Here is a 20,588-nt window from a genome sequence, read left to right on the forward strand (position 1 = left end):
CCAGGAGCTAAGAACCCTTTCTGCACCTAATTACAGATGAACAAGATCTCTATCAACAACTTGCTTATTTTCACTGAGACCAGTTTAATGAAGGTTAAGTGCACTATGGCCTTACCAACACCCCGGTCATCCACTGTGGGATTATCAATCCACCTCTGTGCTTGCTCAATCTTGCCTTCAAGGTGGACAGCTGCCTTGGCGGGCCTGCTGTTGGCCACAGCCCTATTAGTTTTGGTCTGCAAGTTCTGCAGGGCTGTGGCCACCTGTTTGGCCAATGCTCGGGCCTCTGGGGAATCTCCTTTGCCCCTGAAGAGAAAAAAAAAAGCCATCCTGTCACAGACACTATTTACACTGAGATTATTTTAATTGCTATACAAATGCTAATGAGATGATAAATTGCTAATCATTATTATTAGCTTAGTTTGAAAGGAGAATGGTTTATTTGGCACTAAAATAAGAAATTAATAATTTAAATTCAGATTGCATTATCCCAATTAAAACATTAAATATGAGATTGAGTCATTCTACCTCAATCAAGCTCAACCATCTGGTTAGCCGAGCTCAATCAAGCAACACTCAGCCATTGCAGAAAATACTACTTCCCTCAGGAACTGGGTGGGCTCAAGTAGCCAGTATGTTGTATAACAGTAGTTGAAGTAGTTGTAGAACTAGCTATAGTAGGGGGCACCTGTAGAATTAGCTATAGTAGGGGGCACTATCAGAGTTGGAACTCAAAGGACTGTACTCCTGGGCACCTGGGTGGCTCAGTGGTTCAGCGTCTGCCTTTGGCTCAGGTTGTGATCCTGGGGTCCTGGACTAGTCCTACACCATGCTCCCAGCTGGGAACCTGCTTCTCCCTCTGCCTATGTCTCTACCTCTCTCTGTGTTTCTCATCAATAAATAAGTAAAATTTAAAAAAAAAAAAAGAACTAGCTATAGAACAACTAGTAGTAGTATGATCCTTTTTTTTTTGAAAGAGAGAGAGAGAAAAAGAGAGCACTAGTGTGGTAAGCAGGAGGTAGGGAGAGGGAAAGGGAGAAGTAGACATCCAACTGAGCAGGGAGCCTGATGTGGGGCTCAATCCCAGGACCCTGAGATCGTGACTTGAGCCAAAGGCAGATGCTTAACCAACTGAGCCACCCAGGTGCCCAGGAGTACAGTCCTTTGAGTTCCAACTCTGATAATTACTACTGCAAACACTCCTATTATTTAATCCTACAACAACCCTATAAGGTAAACACCAAAGTTATCCTCGCTATTCAAAAAGCAAAACTGAGGTGCCAAAAGGTTGGACAACTTACCCAAGGTCTATCACTTTCTTTGGTGGACTCGGGATTCAAACCTAGGCGCTCTAACTTTTGAGTCCTCACTCTTAGAAACTTACATTGCTATCAAGTAATTCTCCAATCTTTGCTATAACTGATTAAACTGGTTATCTAACTCAAAGACAACAAGGCCACAGTCAAGCAAGGTACCTAATTCCAGTATGGCTAAAAGTCACCTGGGATCTTAGTTTTAAATGCAGATTGTTAAATCTACCATCAAAAGAGATTCTGATCAAGTATGCTGGTGAGGGGTCCAGGGTGTACTTTTTTTTTTTTTTTTTACAACCTTCCCAGATGATTTTAAGGTAAGTTGTCCTTGGTCCATACTTCAAAAACACTACATAGTCAACTAGTGGTGGATCTGGAACTGGAAAGCCATACTATGCCTGGAACAGGTAGGTAAAAGCTAGACAAAGAACCCAAATAAAGTCAACACACAGAGTGAAGCAGACAGCATACCATACAACTATCAAGAGATGGAGGGAGGAGCTTGCAATTGCCACTAGACCTGGCCATACTTCAAACTATCAAGCTCCATTAGCTGCCTCTACATATTTCTAATAAACTTCCACTTTTTACTTGAGTTAGTTCCTTGCAACCAAAGAACTTCAACAAGACCATCAACACAGAAATAAAAAGAAAACCACAATTATGTATCACAAAGGGAGATTACTGCCCCCAAAACCCTACTCCAAAGACTTCAGGTTCTAACCACTATTAACATATACCAAGTCTAATGCATTTTATATCTCAAGTCTACTTAGAGAAAACTTCAGATGAATCTTCTCTGTCTCACCAATAAAAATGAAAATATTATTCTACCTGCCAGAATGACTAATTTAGATACTCTCCTAAGAACTCCTTTGTGACTTTAAATTTCAATACCTTCTCCTTATAGAGCTGGACAAAGAAGGTTATTTATCATGGTTCTGATCATGGCTGCTCCTGCTGCCAGGAAGCTATGTATATGTACATGTTATAATAAGGAATGATGGCATGTGACCACACAGGGACATTTGCTGTTGATACCATTACCACCAATTCTCTCTTCATCATTAAGAAACATAATGAGTACCTGATATGTATATGGAATTGTGTTAAGGTCATTAAAATAGTTTTCTCCTCTCAATATCTTTAAACTAATAAGAATGTAAACAGATTATATAAATAGGTTAATATTAATGAACATAGACCTAACTGCACAGACATTATATTGTACAATTGTCAAATTATTTATTTCTCAGTCTAAACAATTCAGTCATCCCCAAATGATCAAGCTTGGTATATAATCAAACTTGATCTATTATTTAAATTGGTCTCATCACAATTTTCTCCCTAAAGCATGTCTATTCTGCTTCCACTCAGTTCCTATTTCACAGCCCTAGCTAGACAGGAATGTGCTTTTTTTTAACCACCATTGTTCTCTTGGTCAATACAAGACTTGAAAGAACTCCAAGGTGCCTGTCACAGAAAAAAGGTTAGGTTCTCCCATGGAAGAATAGGAAATGAAATATGCAAGTTAAATGAAAACCCAAATCTCACAAAATACTTGACTACGGTAACCCCGGAGAAGAGGCTAGAGGACTGAGGTGGGGAAGAAGAAACTTTTACTTCGACATTGTACTCTTGTAATGTTCTTTCAGCACGTGCTGCAGTTTGTTTAAGAGAGAAAAATACCAATCAAAAGAACAAAGCTACACCTCTTTTCTACATAATCAAAGTGGATGATGCCATGAAAGTCTTTAAACGCAGCAGCTGTGATGAGGACGTCATATTTAAGGATCTTTCATAATAGTTACATAAGAAATAACATTGCTGGGGAAAGAAAAAAGTGTCTTCTTATGCCTCCCCTCCCCACCCCCTCCACAGCATCTTTTCTTAGAGAGCCACAAAAATTATTTTCCTCATATGCCTGGAAATCGGTTATGCCACAAACATGATGTAGCAGGAAAAGTCCTAGCTTAGAAATTAAAAAGTAGATCTCAAAAAAGGAGTTCTCGGCATCCTAAATTTATTCATTTAAAACCATCTGACCAGCAATAAATCATTAAGCCTCAGTTATGGCAATAATAAAATAGAAATAATATCTGACCTAGCCATGTAATACAGAATCAACAGGAATATACTGGAAGAACATCATATGTGCCTTTAACCTACAGCATTCAACCATCTACATGCCAGGGGGAAAAGAGAGATTAAAGGGCAATATCAGAAATTAAATACATACTGTCTCCGCAGATCTGCTAATTTAGAAGTCAGAGCAGATATCTCCCCAAGAGAACGTAGAATGTCATCCCTCTCTTTAGGATCATCACACAACTCTGCTATTTTCCGAGCTTCAGCCAAAGCCCCTCGAATCTGTTCTTCTCCTTCTGGTCCACCATTTGGATCTGCAAGCCAATTCTGCACACAGAAAGGGGAAAAAAGCACACTGTGATCTCCTCAGAAACTATTTCTTTAAACTTAACAAGGCCATCAGAAAGATCTCAAAAGTAATCACAAGGCACACCAGTGATCACTTTTATAATGCTAATTCTTATTGTTTTACACAGGTTCTTGGCTCAGGTAAAATCAAATCTATCCTTCATCTGCTTATAAGTTATTTTTTCCATATCCATTAGAATAAATATTTTCACAAGCTTTATCTTATCTTTGACTTAATCACACCTTATTAATTCACCTGCTCAAACATTTGTGTTTCTCTGTGAAATGCATGAAAATCATTTTACAGGAGAGTAGCATCCGAAAACTCTAACCCTTTAACAGTGATATGACTAAATATAGTTGTGAATTTTAACATAAAGAACAGTTTTCATATTCTGTGATCTCTACCAGGAACTAGGATTTTCTTGGTACTCAGAGTACATTCTTTTAACTAATCAAAGTATTCAAAATTAAGATCTCTATTTCAAAATAGAGATAACATGAGTCTAAATCTGTGGTGACAGGGAGAGGTGTTAACATTGGTAAATGCCGAGAATCAGTCATCACTTAGAAATACTCGTTATCCACCCACAGTAAATAAGAAAGACAGACAAACAGACAGAGATGCAGGATATTTATTTCCCACCCCTCCTGAAAATCATCATTACTACCTGAGCAGCATCAATCTTCTTGGCAATGCTCTGCTTTGAGTTGGTCATAGCTTCCAGCTTGCGGGCTGCATTTTCCACTTTTGCTGTGAGCACATCCAGACCCTGAGACACCTGCTGCGCTTTCTGCATGGCCACTGGTGAGGCTCCTTGTCCTCTGTTCAAAACAGATGTTGTCATTGCACTCTCTCAAATACTTACTGGCAAAATATCATGAGAAGCACAAATATGTCATTTTTGTTAACATGCTTGTCTTTTTCCTTTCCTCCAGCAAATCTGGGGTAGCACAAGAAAACACAGAAATAAAGCAAAACACCCAAATCATCTACTTTCTCCTTTTGCTTTTAAAAATATGCATTAGCTTCCTGGAACTGCATAACCACTTTAAAGACCAGCCTGCAAATTTTGATAATAATGATTCTCCTCTTGATGGTGATTACATAATCAAGTCTGAACTTCAGGGGGAAAATGTGCTTGTGATCTTCTTGCTATGGAGGGTTTGTTACCATAGTAATGTGTGCTTTAGAAAAAAAAATCCCATTAGATTGTCTTATTTATGGGCAAGTATACATCGAAAATATTTCAGGAAGTAGCATGCCCAGTGCTACTAAAAGCACACCAAACTGGGACCAAGCAGATCTGTGTTCAAATTCTTAGTCTTGGGACCTGTGAACCTTGTTTATGACAGGCTTTAGCTTTCTCACTTATAAAATGAGGACTGGGTAGGTAACAGGACTTGCCCAGCTTACCCAACAGAGTGGCTTCAAGCAAAAGGGTAAACTATAGAACACTGTGGCAACAAAGCCATACAAATAATATAACTACTGCTACTATTTAACTGTCATTATTATTATAATAAATCTAATAATAATTGTAAATGTCTACCTTCCACTCCTATGCAATCTATAAATATCAAAACCAGTTGGTACTAAGGAGGAAAAAAGCACTGTTGGTGAGAAACTGGGTTTTTTTTTCCCCATCATTCTCCTGAAGGACTAATTTTACTATTTTCCTCTCTCGGAAGTGGTACGCTATATTAAAAATGAGGTGCATCATTAGACACTTGTTTTCTTTTTGTAAGAGACTTCCCAAGTCATAACAAAGTAAGATTTGCCACTGTTTCACAAACTCAGATTTTTAAGCCGCTCCGCCTGGTACTCTCAATGATGGGGTGGGGAACTTTATCAGTTGGTAGGAAGGCAAGCTTATCCTCCTAACCTAAGCTTCTGACTTTAGGATGAACTCCAAAACATCATAGCTCCCCTTAATAGTAGCATAGATCTGTCATTCATTTATCTGTTCTCCTAAAATTCATCTTTGTTTTTCATCTATACCAATATGTAAAGTCATGAACTCAATAATATTTATTGCCAGGTATGTTTCATTTGTACTTGAGGCTTCCCCTTAGATGTGCTGAGGAGTGGAAGGCTTTTGGGACCTTTTACAATTTAATTTGCTTTTTTCTTTCAACTCTAGTCATTCGTGATGAGAAACTTTTTACAGGACAAAAGTCCAAGTGTGAAAATGTAAAAAATATTTATAATATTTCATTCAAAATAAAAGTTTACTGGGTCCCATGGAGGAAAAATAGATCCTTACAACCTAGAAACCCTAGCAACTGAAAAGAAGTTTATCAATGAGGAAATTGTTGCTGAGGCTCAGCCACTAAAATGTTAAATAGCTAGGCATATTTAAGAAAGGCTAACAGGGAGATAGCTTGCTAATCTTTCATCAGAAAAGGACACTGCAGGCTCCAGTGTGAAGCAGGCCCACAGCTCATCACTGTTGTAGCCTTGTCTCTTTACAGATTTACAGTCGATCCCATACAGCAACCACCTTGCTCTCTTGCTCAAATTCATCTTTCTCTAAACACATACAACTGTGTATTCGAGAATTCCAAGTGAAAACTGTCTACCACACTGTGAAAAGGCTGCAGACAAAAGAGCCAGCAGTGAGAAATTAGAAGAGCCAAGAATCTTGTCAAACTGCACTGGCAATTCTCCGAATGGGAACAGAACTTCTTTTTGTCCTTTCTGTAAAGTTCTTGTCATGCTCATGACAGGGGAGACTGCTTCACAGCAGGAGAAAAAGGCTCATTGAGCTCAGTGAGACCGCATTTATTTATGCAGTTCCTTCTCCCTACAAGGTAAAGACTCTTGACCTGAAACCCCTGGAACTTCCAGGCCTACGGTGAATCCACGAACCTCTGGAAATTACACATATTACACAGGCATGTTTATGGGCACCTTTTTACGTACAGATTAATGGCTTTCATCAGATAAGAATTATCTTGACCCAAAAGGTTAAGAACCATGCCTTTAAGAACTGTATTCTTGGGGGACCTGGCTGGCTCAGTCAGTGGAGCGTGTGACTCTTAATTTCAGGGTCATGGGTTCAAGCCCCATGTTGGGTGGGGGGATTACTAAAAAATAAACTTAAAAAAAAAGGACTATATTCTTTTTTTTCTTTTTTTAAGTAATCTCTACATCCAATGTGGAGCTCAAACTCACAACCCCAAGATCAAGAGTAGCACATTCAACCAGCTGAGCCAACCAGGTACCCCAAGAACTGTATTCTTATGTCTATTCTGTTAATACATTTGAAACCAGGTCTAACAGTGTACAACTTGTCAAGGGGTATTTCTGAGGCCTGTTTGGAGACCCTGCATATTCCAGTTATCTCAAGGTGTTTCATGACATTCTTGAAGCCAAATTAATATTCAGCCACACTAGTAGTCCCCATATTTCAATTCTTGAAATTGAATTTCAAGAATGCCCATATTATAAAATTCCATAAAAATGAGGATCTTAAAAAAAAAAAAAAAAAAAAAAAAAAATGAGGATCTTTTAGAACTTCATTGATTCTACGGGTGGGTTCCAAAGAAGCCTATGTTATACTGAGTTTTCTTAATAACAAACTATATATAGTATACAGGGGGAAAAGTTCTAGAAGTCAAGCCTTGAAGTAGGTAAAAGAATTATGAAACCAAATGAATAATGATGAAATAGAAACTCAAAAAATCCTAGAAATAACCAACATACATGATAACCTACTTAAGTGGTTTTTTAAATAATGCGAAACAATTCCAATATTTTCACTCTTTATGTTTCTTTTTACCCATCCTTAATAAAAGATATGCCTACCCATGCCAGACTTCACCACTGCCCCATATTCATCATAAGCCTGTGGATAGAAACTAAGATACCAGATTTCCATTTCAATTTCAACTTTACTACAAGGCATCTGCCTACTTTAAAAGTTTATCAAAGGGGGATCCCTGGGTGGCGCAGCGGTTTGGCGCCTGCCTTTGGCCCAGGGCGCGATCCTGGAGACCCGGGATCGAATCCCACATCAGGCTCCCGGTGCATAGAGCCTGCTTCTCCCTCCGCCTGTGTCTCTGCCTCTCTCTCTCTCTCTCTCTGTGACTATCATAAATTTAAAAAAAAAAAAAAAATTAAAAGTTTATCAAAGGAAAAGTTCACTTCAATCTCAAGAGAATTCATAGACTATAATAATCTGTTATCCATTCATCAAAAAGAACACAGTAAAATTAGCAGGCCCTTACTCTCTGAATCACTTTGTCAGGAATGCCATCCGATCTGTTACCTAACTCAGGTAAGAGTAGAGGAATTTTACCTGGCTCGGAGTTCAGCCACTTGATCAGTCATCTGCCCCAGCATTTTACAGGTTCCCAGGATCTCCCTGCGCTCTTTGCCTGCGCAGAGTTCACCGACTTTTCCAGCTTCATCTAAGATCTGTCTGATGGCCTGCTCACCAGCATCCCCTAAAATAAAGAGATATTCAATATCTACACTGTTGACACATTAATTATTTAGGAAGGATGCTTTACAAGTCACTTCATTCATGAAGAAATGGATGATTTTAAATGACAAGACAAGTGAATAGAAGACAATACATCTGATAGCTAACCATGCCCTAACAACCAGAGGGTGAGGTTTCAACCGCAGATACTTCTAAAAAAAGATACTTGGAATCATATCCATCTGGAGATGATAAGCAGCTTGTGGTAAGAATATGGATGATGAAAATAGGCTCTACTAATTTAATACTACTTAGCACCTCTAACCTCCATTAGGCTTTTCACGTCCATTCAAATATTAATCTAAAACTGAATATTAGATTAGAAAATCCATAAAACCTAGCTCAATAACCCATTTGGGTCTTTACATGAGTCAATTTTGCTTTCCAATTCTTATTGGCATCATCATTTAATCTGTTTAATTAAGTACTTTGTTGACATAAATGGAAATCTGCCCAATGGGAACTAAAAGAGAAGAGTTTTTATTCAAAATAATTACCTTTCTGATTCAGGGAAGAAGTGAACCAATAATCTAGCAAAGAATGCCCAGTTCAGCTTGGTTAATTCCTCCAGAATGAAAGGTGATTGGTCTTTGCCCTTCATCCTTTTAAGGACCAGTAAATGCTTTGATTAGTCAAAACTATCAGAGAATAGAGTATGTCCCTTAATGTTGCAGTAGTTATCTCAGAATGAGGTTATGGGAAGATTTTTCTTTATTTCTTTTGTTGGCTCAACTTTTAGTTTTTTATTGTATCTGTCAGAGAAGCAGAACTAGATTACCTGGAGAGGCACTGGGATCACGGAGCCAACCTTTGGCCTGGTTCAGTTTGGAGTCTATGGAGGCCAATGCTCTCTTCATGGCTTCAGTGTCCTTTTGAAGAGAAATACAGTTATTTTCTTTGCAAAAACTGAGATACTATGATACAAAGTAAGACAGAGAAAAAGTTACAGCACTTAACATACAATAGCTAACTAAGGTAGTCCTACAACAGCCTTAAAAATACTCTCATCACACCAGAATGCTTATTTCTGTCAAAATGCAGCATCGTGCATGCAAATCTTCAGTTAATTCTATTTTGTTTTCTGATCTATTGCTAAACTGTGAAAACTGGTAAAAATCACTCAAGCCAAAAGATGCTTAACGTCTGCAGCAGGAAAAAGCCCTGTTGTCACATGCCTCATTATCAGCCTTCTACTCAACAATCATCTACTGCGGCCCTGGCACAGCCCTCCCAGCATCAGGGAAGCCTCATTAGCATGTGGTGCCACAAATCACAGTTCTTTTACATCTTGTTCTGAAATACACAAACACTGGATAATGCTTCACTATACTTAATTAATCTGAAAAACGTGGAGTTACTGGCTGGGAAAAAAATGGAAAATTTTAATCTAGCAATTTAGTTTTAATTCCACAAATAAACCACTCCATGTAATGCAAGAAAAAACTGTTTTTCTGGCCTTCTCTGCCATACTCTTCATCTTCCTCATTCTAAGTTCCCTTATCATCCTAACCTGGAAGAAGAGGCAGGATAAAATAAGTGGGTCTCAATTTATTGTTTACAATCAGAATTCATAATAGTTAGTATTAAATTACCATAAAATCTCCCAAGACATAGCATGAAAAGCTGAAGCACACTAAAAATAACACCTATAATTTGATGAAGTTTTTACAATACACAAAAATGTAGAGAACAATGTAAAAAGTACCCAGGTATCCATCCTCACAACTGACAGGCTGGCTATCTTGTAAGTCTCTATTTAACACCTTAAAAGACAGATGAGGTGCTCCTGGGTGGCTCAGTCAGTTAACCGTCTGACTCAATTTCAGCTCAGGTCTTGGGATGGAGCCCCATGTCCAGCTCCATACTGTTTGGGATTCTCTCTGTCCCTCTGCCCCCACCCCACCACTCATGCCTTCTGTCTCTCTCTAAAATAAATAAATAAATAAAATTAAAAAAAAAAAAAAAAGACAGCTGAACTCCTTTTGCTCTAGGGAACTGGCTCTTACAGAGTCCACACACCAAAGCACAGAGTTAACCTCTGAAATTCTAAGCAATGCCCTGAATCTCTAACTTTTTTTTTCACTTCCCAGTCCTGCAACGTGGGGTTCTTAAAGGTGTTGTATCACCACTCTTCCACATGGGGGCACGAGGAGCTTCCCCACTTCTCTAATCCACACAAGATCCAACCAAAACTAGTACAAAATAAGCACTGGCAGCAAGCGCCCAGTGGGGTAAGGTCAGCAGCCTGACCACAGCTTTTCCAAAGTATCTATTCAAACTATAAGGACTCTCAGCTTTAGTATTTCCTCCTTCCCCATCTAAACAGATAAAGTTTGTTCTTCTGTCTTAACCTCAGCTATCAAAGACTCTAAATAACAAATTCTCAGCCACAGCAACTGAAGAGAAGTGAACTAAATTACCAAAAAAATGTAAATAGAATATTGTTTATTATCAAGTTATATGGAATTATGGAGGCTATCTCTCAAGAGAAGGCAGGGAGAGTCATAAGAGTATCTATTTCGAAATCCATTTGAATTAGTACAAGTAGACAAATGGCATTTTTGAAGTGCTTGTATTCTCAAATAGCTTAAATATCTACTCCTCCTCCATCTTGTTCTACATTAATCTGTACAACAAACCCTGTCTTTAAAAGCCAGCTTTAGCTTGATTCCAGATTAGCAAGGCCCAAATCAATACCTATTTAAAAAGAGGCTCAGACAACTCCCAACCTCAGAGAATTAGATAGCCTAGGGTCTAATCCAAGTTCCAGGACAGGATTTTGTCTAGGCACAGAAAAGAAAAAATCATAATCTCTTCCTAGGGAAGTCTGCGCCTACTCTAAAGAGAAATTATACCCATGTGAAAATAATTTATAATCTTTTAAATAACCATTTCTCTAACACGCTATTATTTTTTCAGTGAAAAAACTGGAAATTGATTTCATTTCAAAAGATCAAATATTTTGTGGGTCTACTCTAGCATTAAAGGCTACTCTCGGGATCCCTGGGTGGCGCAGCGGTTTAGCGCCTGCCTTTGGCCCAGGGCGCGATCCTGGAGACCCGGGATCGAATCCCACGTCGGGCTCCCGGTGCATGGAGCCTGCTTCTCCCTCTGCCTGTGTCTCTGCCCCTCTCTCTCTCTCTCTGTGACTATCATAAATAAAAAAAAAAAAAAAAAAAAAAAGGCTACTCTTTGAGGGGATCCCTGGGTGGCTCAGCAGTTTAGCGCCTGCCTATGGCTTGGGGCGCGATCCTGGGGTCCCGAGATCGAGTCCCACGTCGGGCTCCCGACATGGAGCCTGCTTCTCCCTCCTCCTGTGTCTCTGCCTCTCTCTCTCTCTCTCTGTCTATCATGAATAAACAAATAAATAAATCTTTAAAAAATAAAAAATAAAAAAATAAAGGTTACTCTTTAGGGGCTCCTCATTGGCTCAGTCAGTAGAGCATGCATCTCCTGGTCACCAGGTCATGAGTTGGAGCCCCACATTGGACATGGAGCCTACTTTTAAAAAAATAATAAAAATAAATAAAAAGGCTACTAGTCTGGAAACTAACTTTAATTGAGGATTTCTTGCATGATAGGTTCTGTTTTAGGTATTGCTTCCCCTCATTACTTCATTGAACCTCAAATTTAAATGCAATTTTACAAACTAAGGAACAGTCCTACAAATCCAACTAATCACAGGTTTGCTGACATCAAACCTCTTTATTTTATATTAAATGAAATTCATGAATATTTTTCTTTTACCAAAAAGAGTTGCCAAAGATTCTAACCTTCAGTAATAGTAAGTCTTTCCCTTGTTGATTTTGGCTTTGGTTAATACTGACCAGAAAATAAGCTCTAAAAATCAAAATCCTAATCCTTACTACCATAAATGACTTATTTTATTCTTCACTGCCCAAAAATGATTTGAAACATGATGGAAATAGTAGCTTTGCTCTATTCAGTACCCTCAAAAATCATCGTTTTTCTTTCTAATAAAGCATGAATGGCCACCACACTTCAAGGAAAGAATCTAATCCTCGGGAAGTGAGTAATTTACTCCCGAGTGGGAGAAGATGTGACATCAATAAGCTAAAATTGGGCAGCCCCGGTGGCGCAGCGGTTTAGCGCCGCCTGCAGCCCAGGGCATGATCCTGAAGACCGTGGATCGAGTCCCACCTCAGGCTCTCTGTATGATGCCTGCTTCTCCCTCTGCCTGTGTCTCTGCCTCTCTCTCTCTCTCTCTCTCTCTCTCTCTCTCTCTCTCTGTCTCTATGAATAAATAAATAAATAAAATCTTTAAAAAATAAAAAAAAATAAGTTAAAATTAAGAGGTGCTAATTTACCCCTAAAAATGATCCATTCAAAGTTGAAATGAAGCTACATTATTTAAAGTGACAATTTCAGTTAGTTACCAGAGTTTTTAATAGCATGAATTTTAGACAATTTTGATGATTTAAAGCAGTAACTGAAAGGACCACTTTCTTTCTTTCTTTCTTTCTTTCTTTCTTTCTTTCTTTCTTTTATTTATTTATGATAGTCACACAGAGAGAGAGAGAGAGAGGCAGAGACACAAGCAGAGGGAGAAGCAGGCTCCATGCACCGGGAGCCCGATGTGGGATTCGATCCCGGGTCTCCAGGATCGCGCCCTGGGCCAAAGGCAGGCACCAAACCGTTGCGCCACCCAGGGTCCCGAAAGGACCACTTTCAATTCTTTCTGGAACATAGCAAGTTTTGAATAATCATTTAAACACATTACACTTTAATGTCCTATCAAAATAAAAAAGGTCCATGGGAACAAATATTTTGGTCTTCTAAGAATCCCATATATACTTCTTTTGAAGAGCAGTCTTTACTCTGGAATTGACAGAACTGTCATAAGCATCATAAGAAGTATATTAATAGAGAAAAAAATCGTCATTGGAGTATCTTTGTAAAATCTCAAATTTGGAAAAGAGAAAAGTCTCCACTAATCTCTTCTCTGGGTTTTTGTTGTTCTTTTTTGTTTGTTTTGTTTTGTTTTGTTTTGTTTTGAAGAGTGAGTGTAAAAAAGACCAGATCTAGGCACGCAGTTTTAGGGACAGCTAACAGGAATCTGGTCACCTCCCCAAGGTCCATTTTACAGTGAAATTCTTATGAGTTCAGATTTTATTTTATTTTATTTTATTTTATTTTATTTTTTATTTATTTTTTTTTATTATTATTTATGATAGTCACACAGAGAGAGAGAGAGAGGCAGAGACACAGGCAGAGGGAGAAGCAGGCTCCATGCACCGGGAGCCCGACGTGGGATTCGATCCCGGGTTTCCAGGATCACGCCCTGGGCCAAAGGCAGGCGCCAAACCGCTGCGCCACCCAGGGATCCCATGAGTTCAGATTTTAAATGAAAAAACCACACTGACTTGGCAGTCTCACGCACACCAAAAGGTGGAAGGACAACCTTAAAAGAACTACTTTTTATATGCTCTCCCAGGAACTGAAACACTCCTGAAATTTAATATAGAGTTAGTTCTAAGGAACACAGAATAGTACTGAGAACCCTGGAGTTCCTCCTAGAGATAATCAAAAGGAACTGTGATAGAAAAAGTGAGGTCCTACAATGCCATGTTCTAGAAAATTTTCAATATGGGACTAAGGACTGCCTCTTGTTTGCTGCCCAATCTACTCTCCCTTTTCCCATTGACACCTCCCCTCCCCACTCTTCCCACTCTGTTCCATTACTGATGGCATTTCCACTCCTTAATCCGTGTTTTAAACAAATGTTTCTGGAAAGAATAAATGGGCAGTAGAACAAAATCTTACAAACTACATTTAAGTAACGAGAGAAAGTTGTCTCCCCCTGAGACTTCAGGCAAATTAGGCTTTAGTTCCTCATCTTTAAGAATACCTCCCCAGCTCTAAAATGCAATGCCACCTATGTGTGTACAATCAGATGTACCAAGTAGAAGATCACTTGGATGAGAAGGGAAATATCAATTGCTTCAACATTTTGGGCTCTTCTTCAGTTTGAGGGGAGGGGCTAAAATATGATAAATGTCTGAATTAACTACTTATCTCAAACTCTAAGAGATAAGTCCTCTATTGTATTAGCTGCTAAAAGAAAACAGTCTAAGACTCATTAAAAAGTTCACATATTGTCAAATCATTATGCGTGCACTTGAAACTATTATAACATTATATGTCAACTGTATTTCAGTAATAAAAATAAAACATCTAAAGTAGAATCGTTTTAATTAATCAAGTCAATCTTAAATCATGTTTCATTTTCACAGTAGACATTCTAATAAAAAAAAAACCCCGCACTTACAACCTTTTTTTTTTTCAAAAATGAAATAAATATCAACACTTAAACCTCAACTGTCTATAAGTAAGACCAAGTCAGATCACAAATTCTAACCAGTTTTTCCTTCTCTGGTAGGGTACAGAAATCTTCTGTGCAAGACATCTTGTGAGTCAGTCACTACTTTTACCCCACCACCAGCCTAGGCCTACAGGGGCAGGAGATCCACAAGAACTAATTCTATGGGTGCCTGGGTGGCTGAGACGATAAAGCATCTCCTTTCATTCAGCTCAGGGCATGATCTCAGGGACCTGGGATCGAGGCCTACATTGGGCTCCCTGCTCAGCGGGCAGTCTGCTTCTCCTTTTCCCTGTGTGCTATCTCTCCCTCTCTCTCAAATAACTAAACAAAATCTTAAAAAAAAAAAAAAAAAGGGAAGAACTAATTCTGAATAACAGCATGGGATGACTCAGGTCCAGTTGTAGGAGCATCTAGGTAGGGTAAAAAAATTATTAGCTTAAAATTTTTCTCACTTCCTCTTAATTCTCAGCATGCATCAAGAAACAAGTAATATAAATATTTTAAAAGAGATTGCTAAATTTACAAAGGGCAGAATTAGAGTTGTGTTTAATTCACAAATTTCTTTCATAATGAACACTAAATTCATTTTTAATGATCACTATACGAAGATTATTGATTTCAGGAGGGGAAAATTTTTATTCTCAAAATAAAATGAAGCATTTAAACTCAAAGTACTTTTAAATGTGTAAATATGTAATTTGAATGTAGGTATAAAAGGTAAAATAATCAGCTATTGCACTGCCTCTTTAAGAACTTAACTTATTCGGCAAGACGCACTTTTACCAAAAATTTTTTCCACTTACTTTCTTCCCCCACTTTTCTAGAGGAACCATCACTTTCCAGGAGAAAACTGCACCAATGGGGAAGCATGAAACAAGTATGGTAAGACAAAGTTAATTCTTAATTGGTAGGGTCGAGAGGAGGTAAAAGATATCATGTATTAAATAGAATAGGGACTCAGTGTTCACAGATAGAGGCAAGGTCTGATTAATTCACTGCTTAGAGGTGAGCAATGAAGGATGCATAATGCTAGTAAACTGAAAAATAACCAAAATTCTAGGTACCAATTTACCTTTTCAAGGTAAATTTTTTTTTCCTCATTATTCTTGCAACTAATAAAAGTAATTACAGTTCAGGGGTAGCTGGAAGTAGAGTAGATGGGGATGGGGTCAGAAGTAAGATTTTTCATGTATATCTTTTTATAGCATTTTGATTTTTGAACCAGGTAAATGTAAAACAAAAACAAAATGAGACTTAAAAATGAACACTTCTTGCTCATTCTGATGTCATTTTGTACTTGAGCTTCTTTTGGTTGAACTAATTTTATTTACTTTCTTTCATTCTGATAGTTTTGCAACACCCCGTACAGTCTGGTTCCTTCCAGATCAGCATAAAAATGAGACAGCTACAAGAATGTACACAGTGGGGACCAGGTTCATTTCCCTTGTATATCTCCCCAGGTGCCACATCCTTATCCTGAAAAACTCAACTGACCACATTTCAAAAAAAAAAAAAAAAAAAAGAAGAAGCAGCATCTCTCAATGGCACTTGTACAAAATAAAGCTCAGCAACACTTATTTACTAAATGATGGATAACTTTTCCCCTCCAAAAATAGAAAAACATTGAGGTGGTAAGATCTGCTCCTCTTTTTTTGCTATTTCTCATCTGCTAGAAGCAAAAGAGAGAGAATAAGGAAAGAGATTAGGTTAGGGGAATGTGAGGTCATGGAGAACTATGGATGATTCACAGCTTAGCAGAACATGCAGTGAACCACGGACTGAAGTTAGGAAAAATCTTAGATACACTTAACTTTTTCCCTTTTTGATTTTGAAGGCTAGGGTCACTGTGAAGGACAGGTGACCCATCTAAACTCTTCAACCTACTCATTTTCATTATGGTTTAAAACCTCAATGACACATCTCCAAAAGCAGAGACTGATATGAAATGCAAATAGAGAGATGGCATCTGCTACAAGTTTCATTTCCCAAGAACAGGGTCCATAGGTCACTTGGAGGTCACCCAGCTACTTAGAGAAACTTGCCCTTCAAATTAAGTCAGTGGGAATGACCAGGCCAAAACAGTTCTTAGGAGCCTGTTCAAAAAGATGAAAGCATCCACCAAATACAGAAAGCCTGATATCCCATAGTAATGTCTTTTATTTTGCTCTCCCAAAAGCAATAACTCAATATGAGCCAGAGTCAGTGCCTGGCACAGCCCCGAGGCCCTATTAAATCACATTCTGACACATATTCGAGCACAGTGTTACACACCGGCACACAGAATAAGGCACAGCACACAGCACAAGAAAACCTTACAGACATGCTTTTTTCTCTTTTTAAGCGAAAAAGAGACTAGAGGGCAAGAGAAAGCTTACCTTCTAAATGTGAGAAAAAGAATAAAACAGACAAGAGAACAAAAAAAAGATGCATAAAGAAGTCATAACAGGGAAGTGAAAGTTGTCAAATATGCAAAAGCAAAATTAAGTAAAATATCAAAGACTTAATAAAATGATTTTACCATATAGATTGAAAATACAGTCTTAAAACTTGTTCAAGAACTTTGTGTCTCTGTAAAATCCATAGTTAAGCTAATTTCCTTCTGCATATTTAGATTCACTTTCTGGGCAATATGATTTTAAGACCCAGCTTTGACCTTACCTTAGAGGTGTTCTGAAGAACAAACACAACCCTACTGAGCACCCAATGAAAGTCATACAACAAATCCCCTCTTTCTATACAACCATACTGGGCACCCAATGGAAGTCATACTACAAATCCCCTCTTTCTATACAACCACACTGGGCACCCAATGGAAGTCATACTACAAATCCCCTCTTTTCCAGGGGGGGCCCTGGAAACATCATTTGGGTGGAGAAGCTGGATCCTGGAGGCAGTGTGTTTCCCCCATTGGTTGTACCTTGGGCTCCTATAAGGAAAGAATAAACCTAAGTGCCTCAGATCTCCCAGACAGTCACTAGACAGGGAAAAGTAGACCAGAGCAGTATCAACCTAAGATCACTGCTGCTAGGCTCCAGAAGGAATCAACCCTTCTGGAGTTCAGGAAGAAATTCTAGATAAAGGGTGAAGGAACCCCTCAAACTCAAGGACGAATATGAAAACCAATATTTTAATTAAGCTTTCCTTAAGGGAAATGGTATGATAAACAGACACACCTAGAAAGGCCAAGAGTTTCTCCTCTGTAGATTTCTTAGGTCAAAGATTGGTTAAGGAAAAGTTTCCATAAAATTAAATTAACAGTCATATTCTGTATCTTCCTTGGTCACCTAGCAACAACCACCCATATAATAAGGCAGGGTTCCCACCCAGGGGAGTATACACCCTACAAGAATTCCTCCACCAGCCCAATGAGTGTCCAGCTTAAAGAAAAAGCTACACATCTCAGTCTTCAACCAGCCATTCACCCCACATGCCTATTTATTTGTTCTAGCCTGGGGCAAAGGAAATTTTCAAAAGCAGCAACTAACTCATGAAACCCAGGAAAAGTGAAGTAGAAATCATTTCATAATATCTCAGTAGTCTTACGCTACCCACAATTACAAGATAAAGTGTGAGGGGGAGAATTCAGGAGTTCACTTATTTCTCTTCCAATAACACTTACCTTACTAGCCCAGGCATCTTCATCCCAAGAAGTGAGTTGTAATACACGAATGATCTCATTAATTTCAGCACTCATCTTCTCTACAGTAAAATTGCGATTTTTCAAAGCTTCTTCTATTCCTTGGTTTTTTGAATTTTTAGTTGTTACAAAAATCTTCATAGCTATAAAAAAATAAACAAACAATCAGAAACTAAGCTTGGAATTTAAACTTGCTGTATAAAAACATTCACACAAGATGTTCCACACTTTGAGTACATGTTTTGGGTTTCTAAGGTCTTAAAAAGACTATATTAGGCTAGCTCAGTCAGTAGAGCATGTGACTCTTGATCTCAGGGTTTTAAGTTTGAGCTCCACATTGAGGGTAGAAGTTATTTAAAAAAGAAATCTTAACAACAGAAAAGAATATTAAAAACAAAACAAAACAAAACAAAAAAACACTGCAAGTCTGCCAATGAAGTTCCACTATCAGTAACTTTAAGGTACAAGACATCATTAAAACATGATCAGGGAGTTAACTTAACATGCATATACTGATGACCTACAATCACAAAATACCCAGTGTCTTTCTAAATCAGTTATCTTCCCAGCCCTAACACTGGCCCCATCTAACATACACCTAACAGGACAAGATGAAAACAGTCAATAAAACTAAATGGAGTATCCTGCTATATCCCATCGTAATGGAAGATCCCAAAACGTTGAGTTTATCTTCTGGAATTTCTCTCAACATGTAGCAGGAACTTTCTAACCCCCAAAAGTAAAGAAGACGAAAATATTAATTTGAAGCACTGGAGAAAAAGGCTATCTTCCCATAAAACAATTAAAATTGTTAAAAATTAATCGACACTGGGACACCTGGGTGGCTCAGCAGTTGGGCGTCTCTGCCTTTGGCTCAGGGCGTGATCCCGGAGTCCTGGGATCGAGTCCCCCATCGGGCTGCCTTGAGGAGCCTGCTTCTCCCTCTGCCTATATCTGTATCTCTCATAAATAAATAAAATCTTTAAAAAAAAAACAACAATTAATTGACACACTACTAAGTGACCTAGATCAGAAAGAAATCTTACTCTCAAAACCTTTCTACCACATGGAACAGCCCCTCAAAAACATATTTCCCATGGAGATTATAAGACTCTACTTATAATTTTTTTGTTTTCTAGTTCATATGAGGGCGTTCTGAGCTCCTATACTCACCTCTCCTTTTTTAGCTACTACCTAAAATGTCAAAGCAGGAAGGCAGGAACTGAGGATGACCGTGCCATGCCTCATAAAATTTTGAAAATAGAGCTGCCCTCTTCTGATAGTTAAACTAATTCACCCATAACTTAAGATAACTTACGTAAACTGTGAGGTGTCTGGTAGATACTAGACAATAAATATAGCTCCCTTTTGCTAGCTGAGACAGCCGCCACCAGGCTCTACCCAGTGGGAAAGTGGTCCCATGTGGTATATAGACCACCAACTCTATAAATGTAGAGAACAGTTAAATGTCTTTTAGGAAAAACTGTGTTAGCATGACACTGAAAAGGGCTTTGGGCTCACTTCTTTATCCTACAGTGCTCAATAATATCTATTCCGGCTCCTAATTTTTTTTCATAACACAAATAAAAATGTAAAAATTCCTATAGATACTCCATCTCCCAGAAAACAGGCCTATTAGAACTTCAGAACAGAGCTGGGCAACAGGAAGGGCAGCTTCAAACAAAGAAAAGGAGGAGAGCTCTCCTTCTGGTGAATACTGATGAATACTGGTTCTTAGCCAATCAGCTGCAGCCATGTGGTAACACCCAATCTATCAGGTCTCATTCTTACCCAGCCTGAAGGACAGGCAACTAAGCAGTAAAGGAAAATTAACAACAGAGTTTAGAGTATGTTGACATTTTTTTTTCCCTGTAAGATAATGTAGAAGCAGAAAATACCTGAAATGAGAACTGGCAGCAACTCTTTCACGGTGTTCATGGAGTTCACCAACATCACTCGGTGCTCCTGGTGAGTCAGTTCCTGCTGCCTCTCATCAATCATCTTGGCCATCTTAGTCATTCCTGAGGCATAAGGAATAAATCGTGCAGGGTGAGTAGTGAAACATTGCAGACTGGCTTTCTGAGCCTAAGTCCATTATGAATGATGATGAAAGTCCAAAATGCCCACTTAAATAACAGATACTACCACTGAACTGTAAGCATTTATGACATAGAATATTCTGGACAATTCTTACTTAATCCAATTTCATTCATTTCTATTAAACATACTTTATTAAATGTAAGTCCTAGGGCACCTGGGTGGCTCAGTCAGTTAAGCGTCCACCTTCAGCTCAGGTCATAATCCCAGGGTCCTGAGATCAAGCCCCGCATCGCAAGGGGCGCCCTGCTCAGCGGGGAATCTGCTTCTCC

General features: G+C 38.6%; 1 protein-coding gene across 4 annotated transcripts in view; it reads right to left on the reverse strand.

Annotated features, from left to right (window-relative positions):
- Positions 1-20,588, reverse strand: part of VCL (vinculin) — a 114,197-nt gene that overhangs the window by 24,849 nt on the left and 68,760 nt on the right. For 2 of the 4 annotated variants that reach the window (XM_041748681.1, XM_041748683.1), the window contains exons 5-11: positions 20,118-20,240; positions 18,202-18,362; positions 9,018-9,111; positions 8,054-8,201; positions 4,421-4,574; positions 3,553-3,728; positions 116-306 (exon numbers count right to left, since the gene is read on the reverse strand). In XM_041748681.1, coding sequence (XP_041604615.1) covers positions 116-306; positions 3,553-3,728; positions 4,421-4,574; positions 8,054-8,201; positions 9,018-9,111; positions 18,202-18,362; positions 20,118-20,240 — 1,047 coding nt within the window. The remainder of the gene's footprint in view (positions 1-115; positions 307-3,552; positions 3,729-4,420; positions 4,575-8,053; positions 8,202-9,017; positions 9,112-18,201; positions 18,363-20,117; positions 20,241-20,588) is intronic. The other 2 variants (XM_041748682.1, XM_041748684.1) reach the window with 1 other exon arrangement.

This window comes from Vulpes lagopus, chromosome 3, assembly GCF_018345385.1.
Source record: "Vulpes lagopus strain Blue_001 chromosome 3, ASM1834538v1, whole genome shotgun sequence".
Taxonomy (NCBI): Eukaryota; Metazoa; Chordata; class Mammalia; order Carnivora; family Canidae; genus Vulpes; species Vulpes lagopus.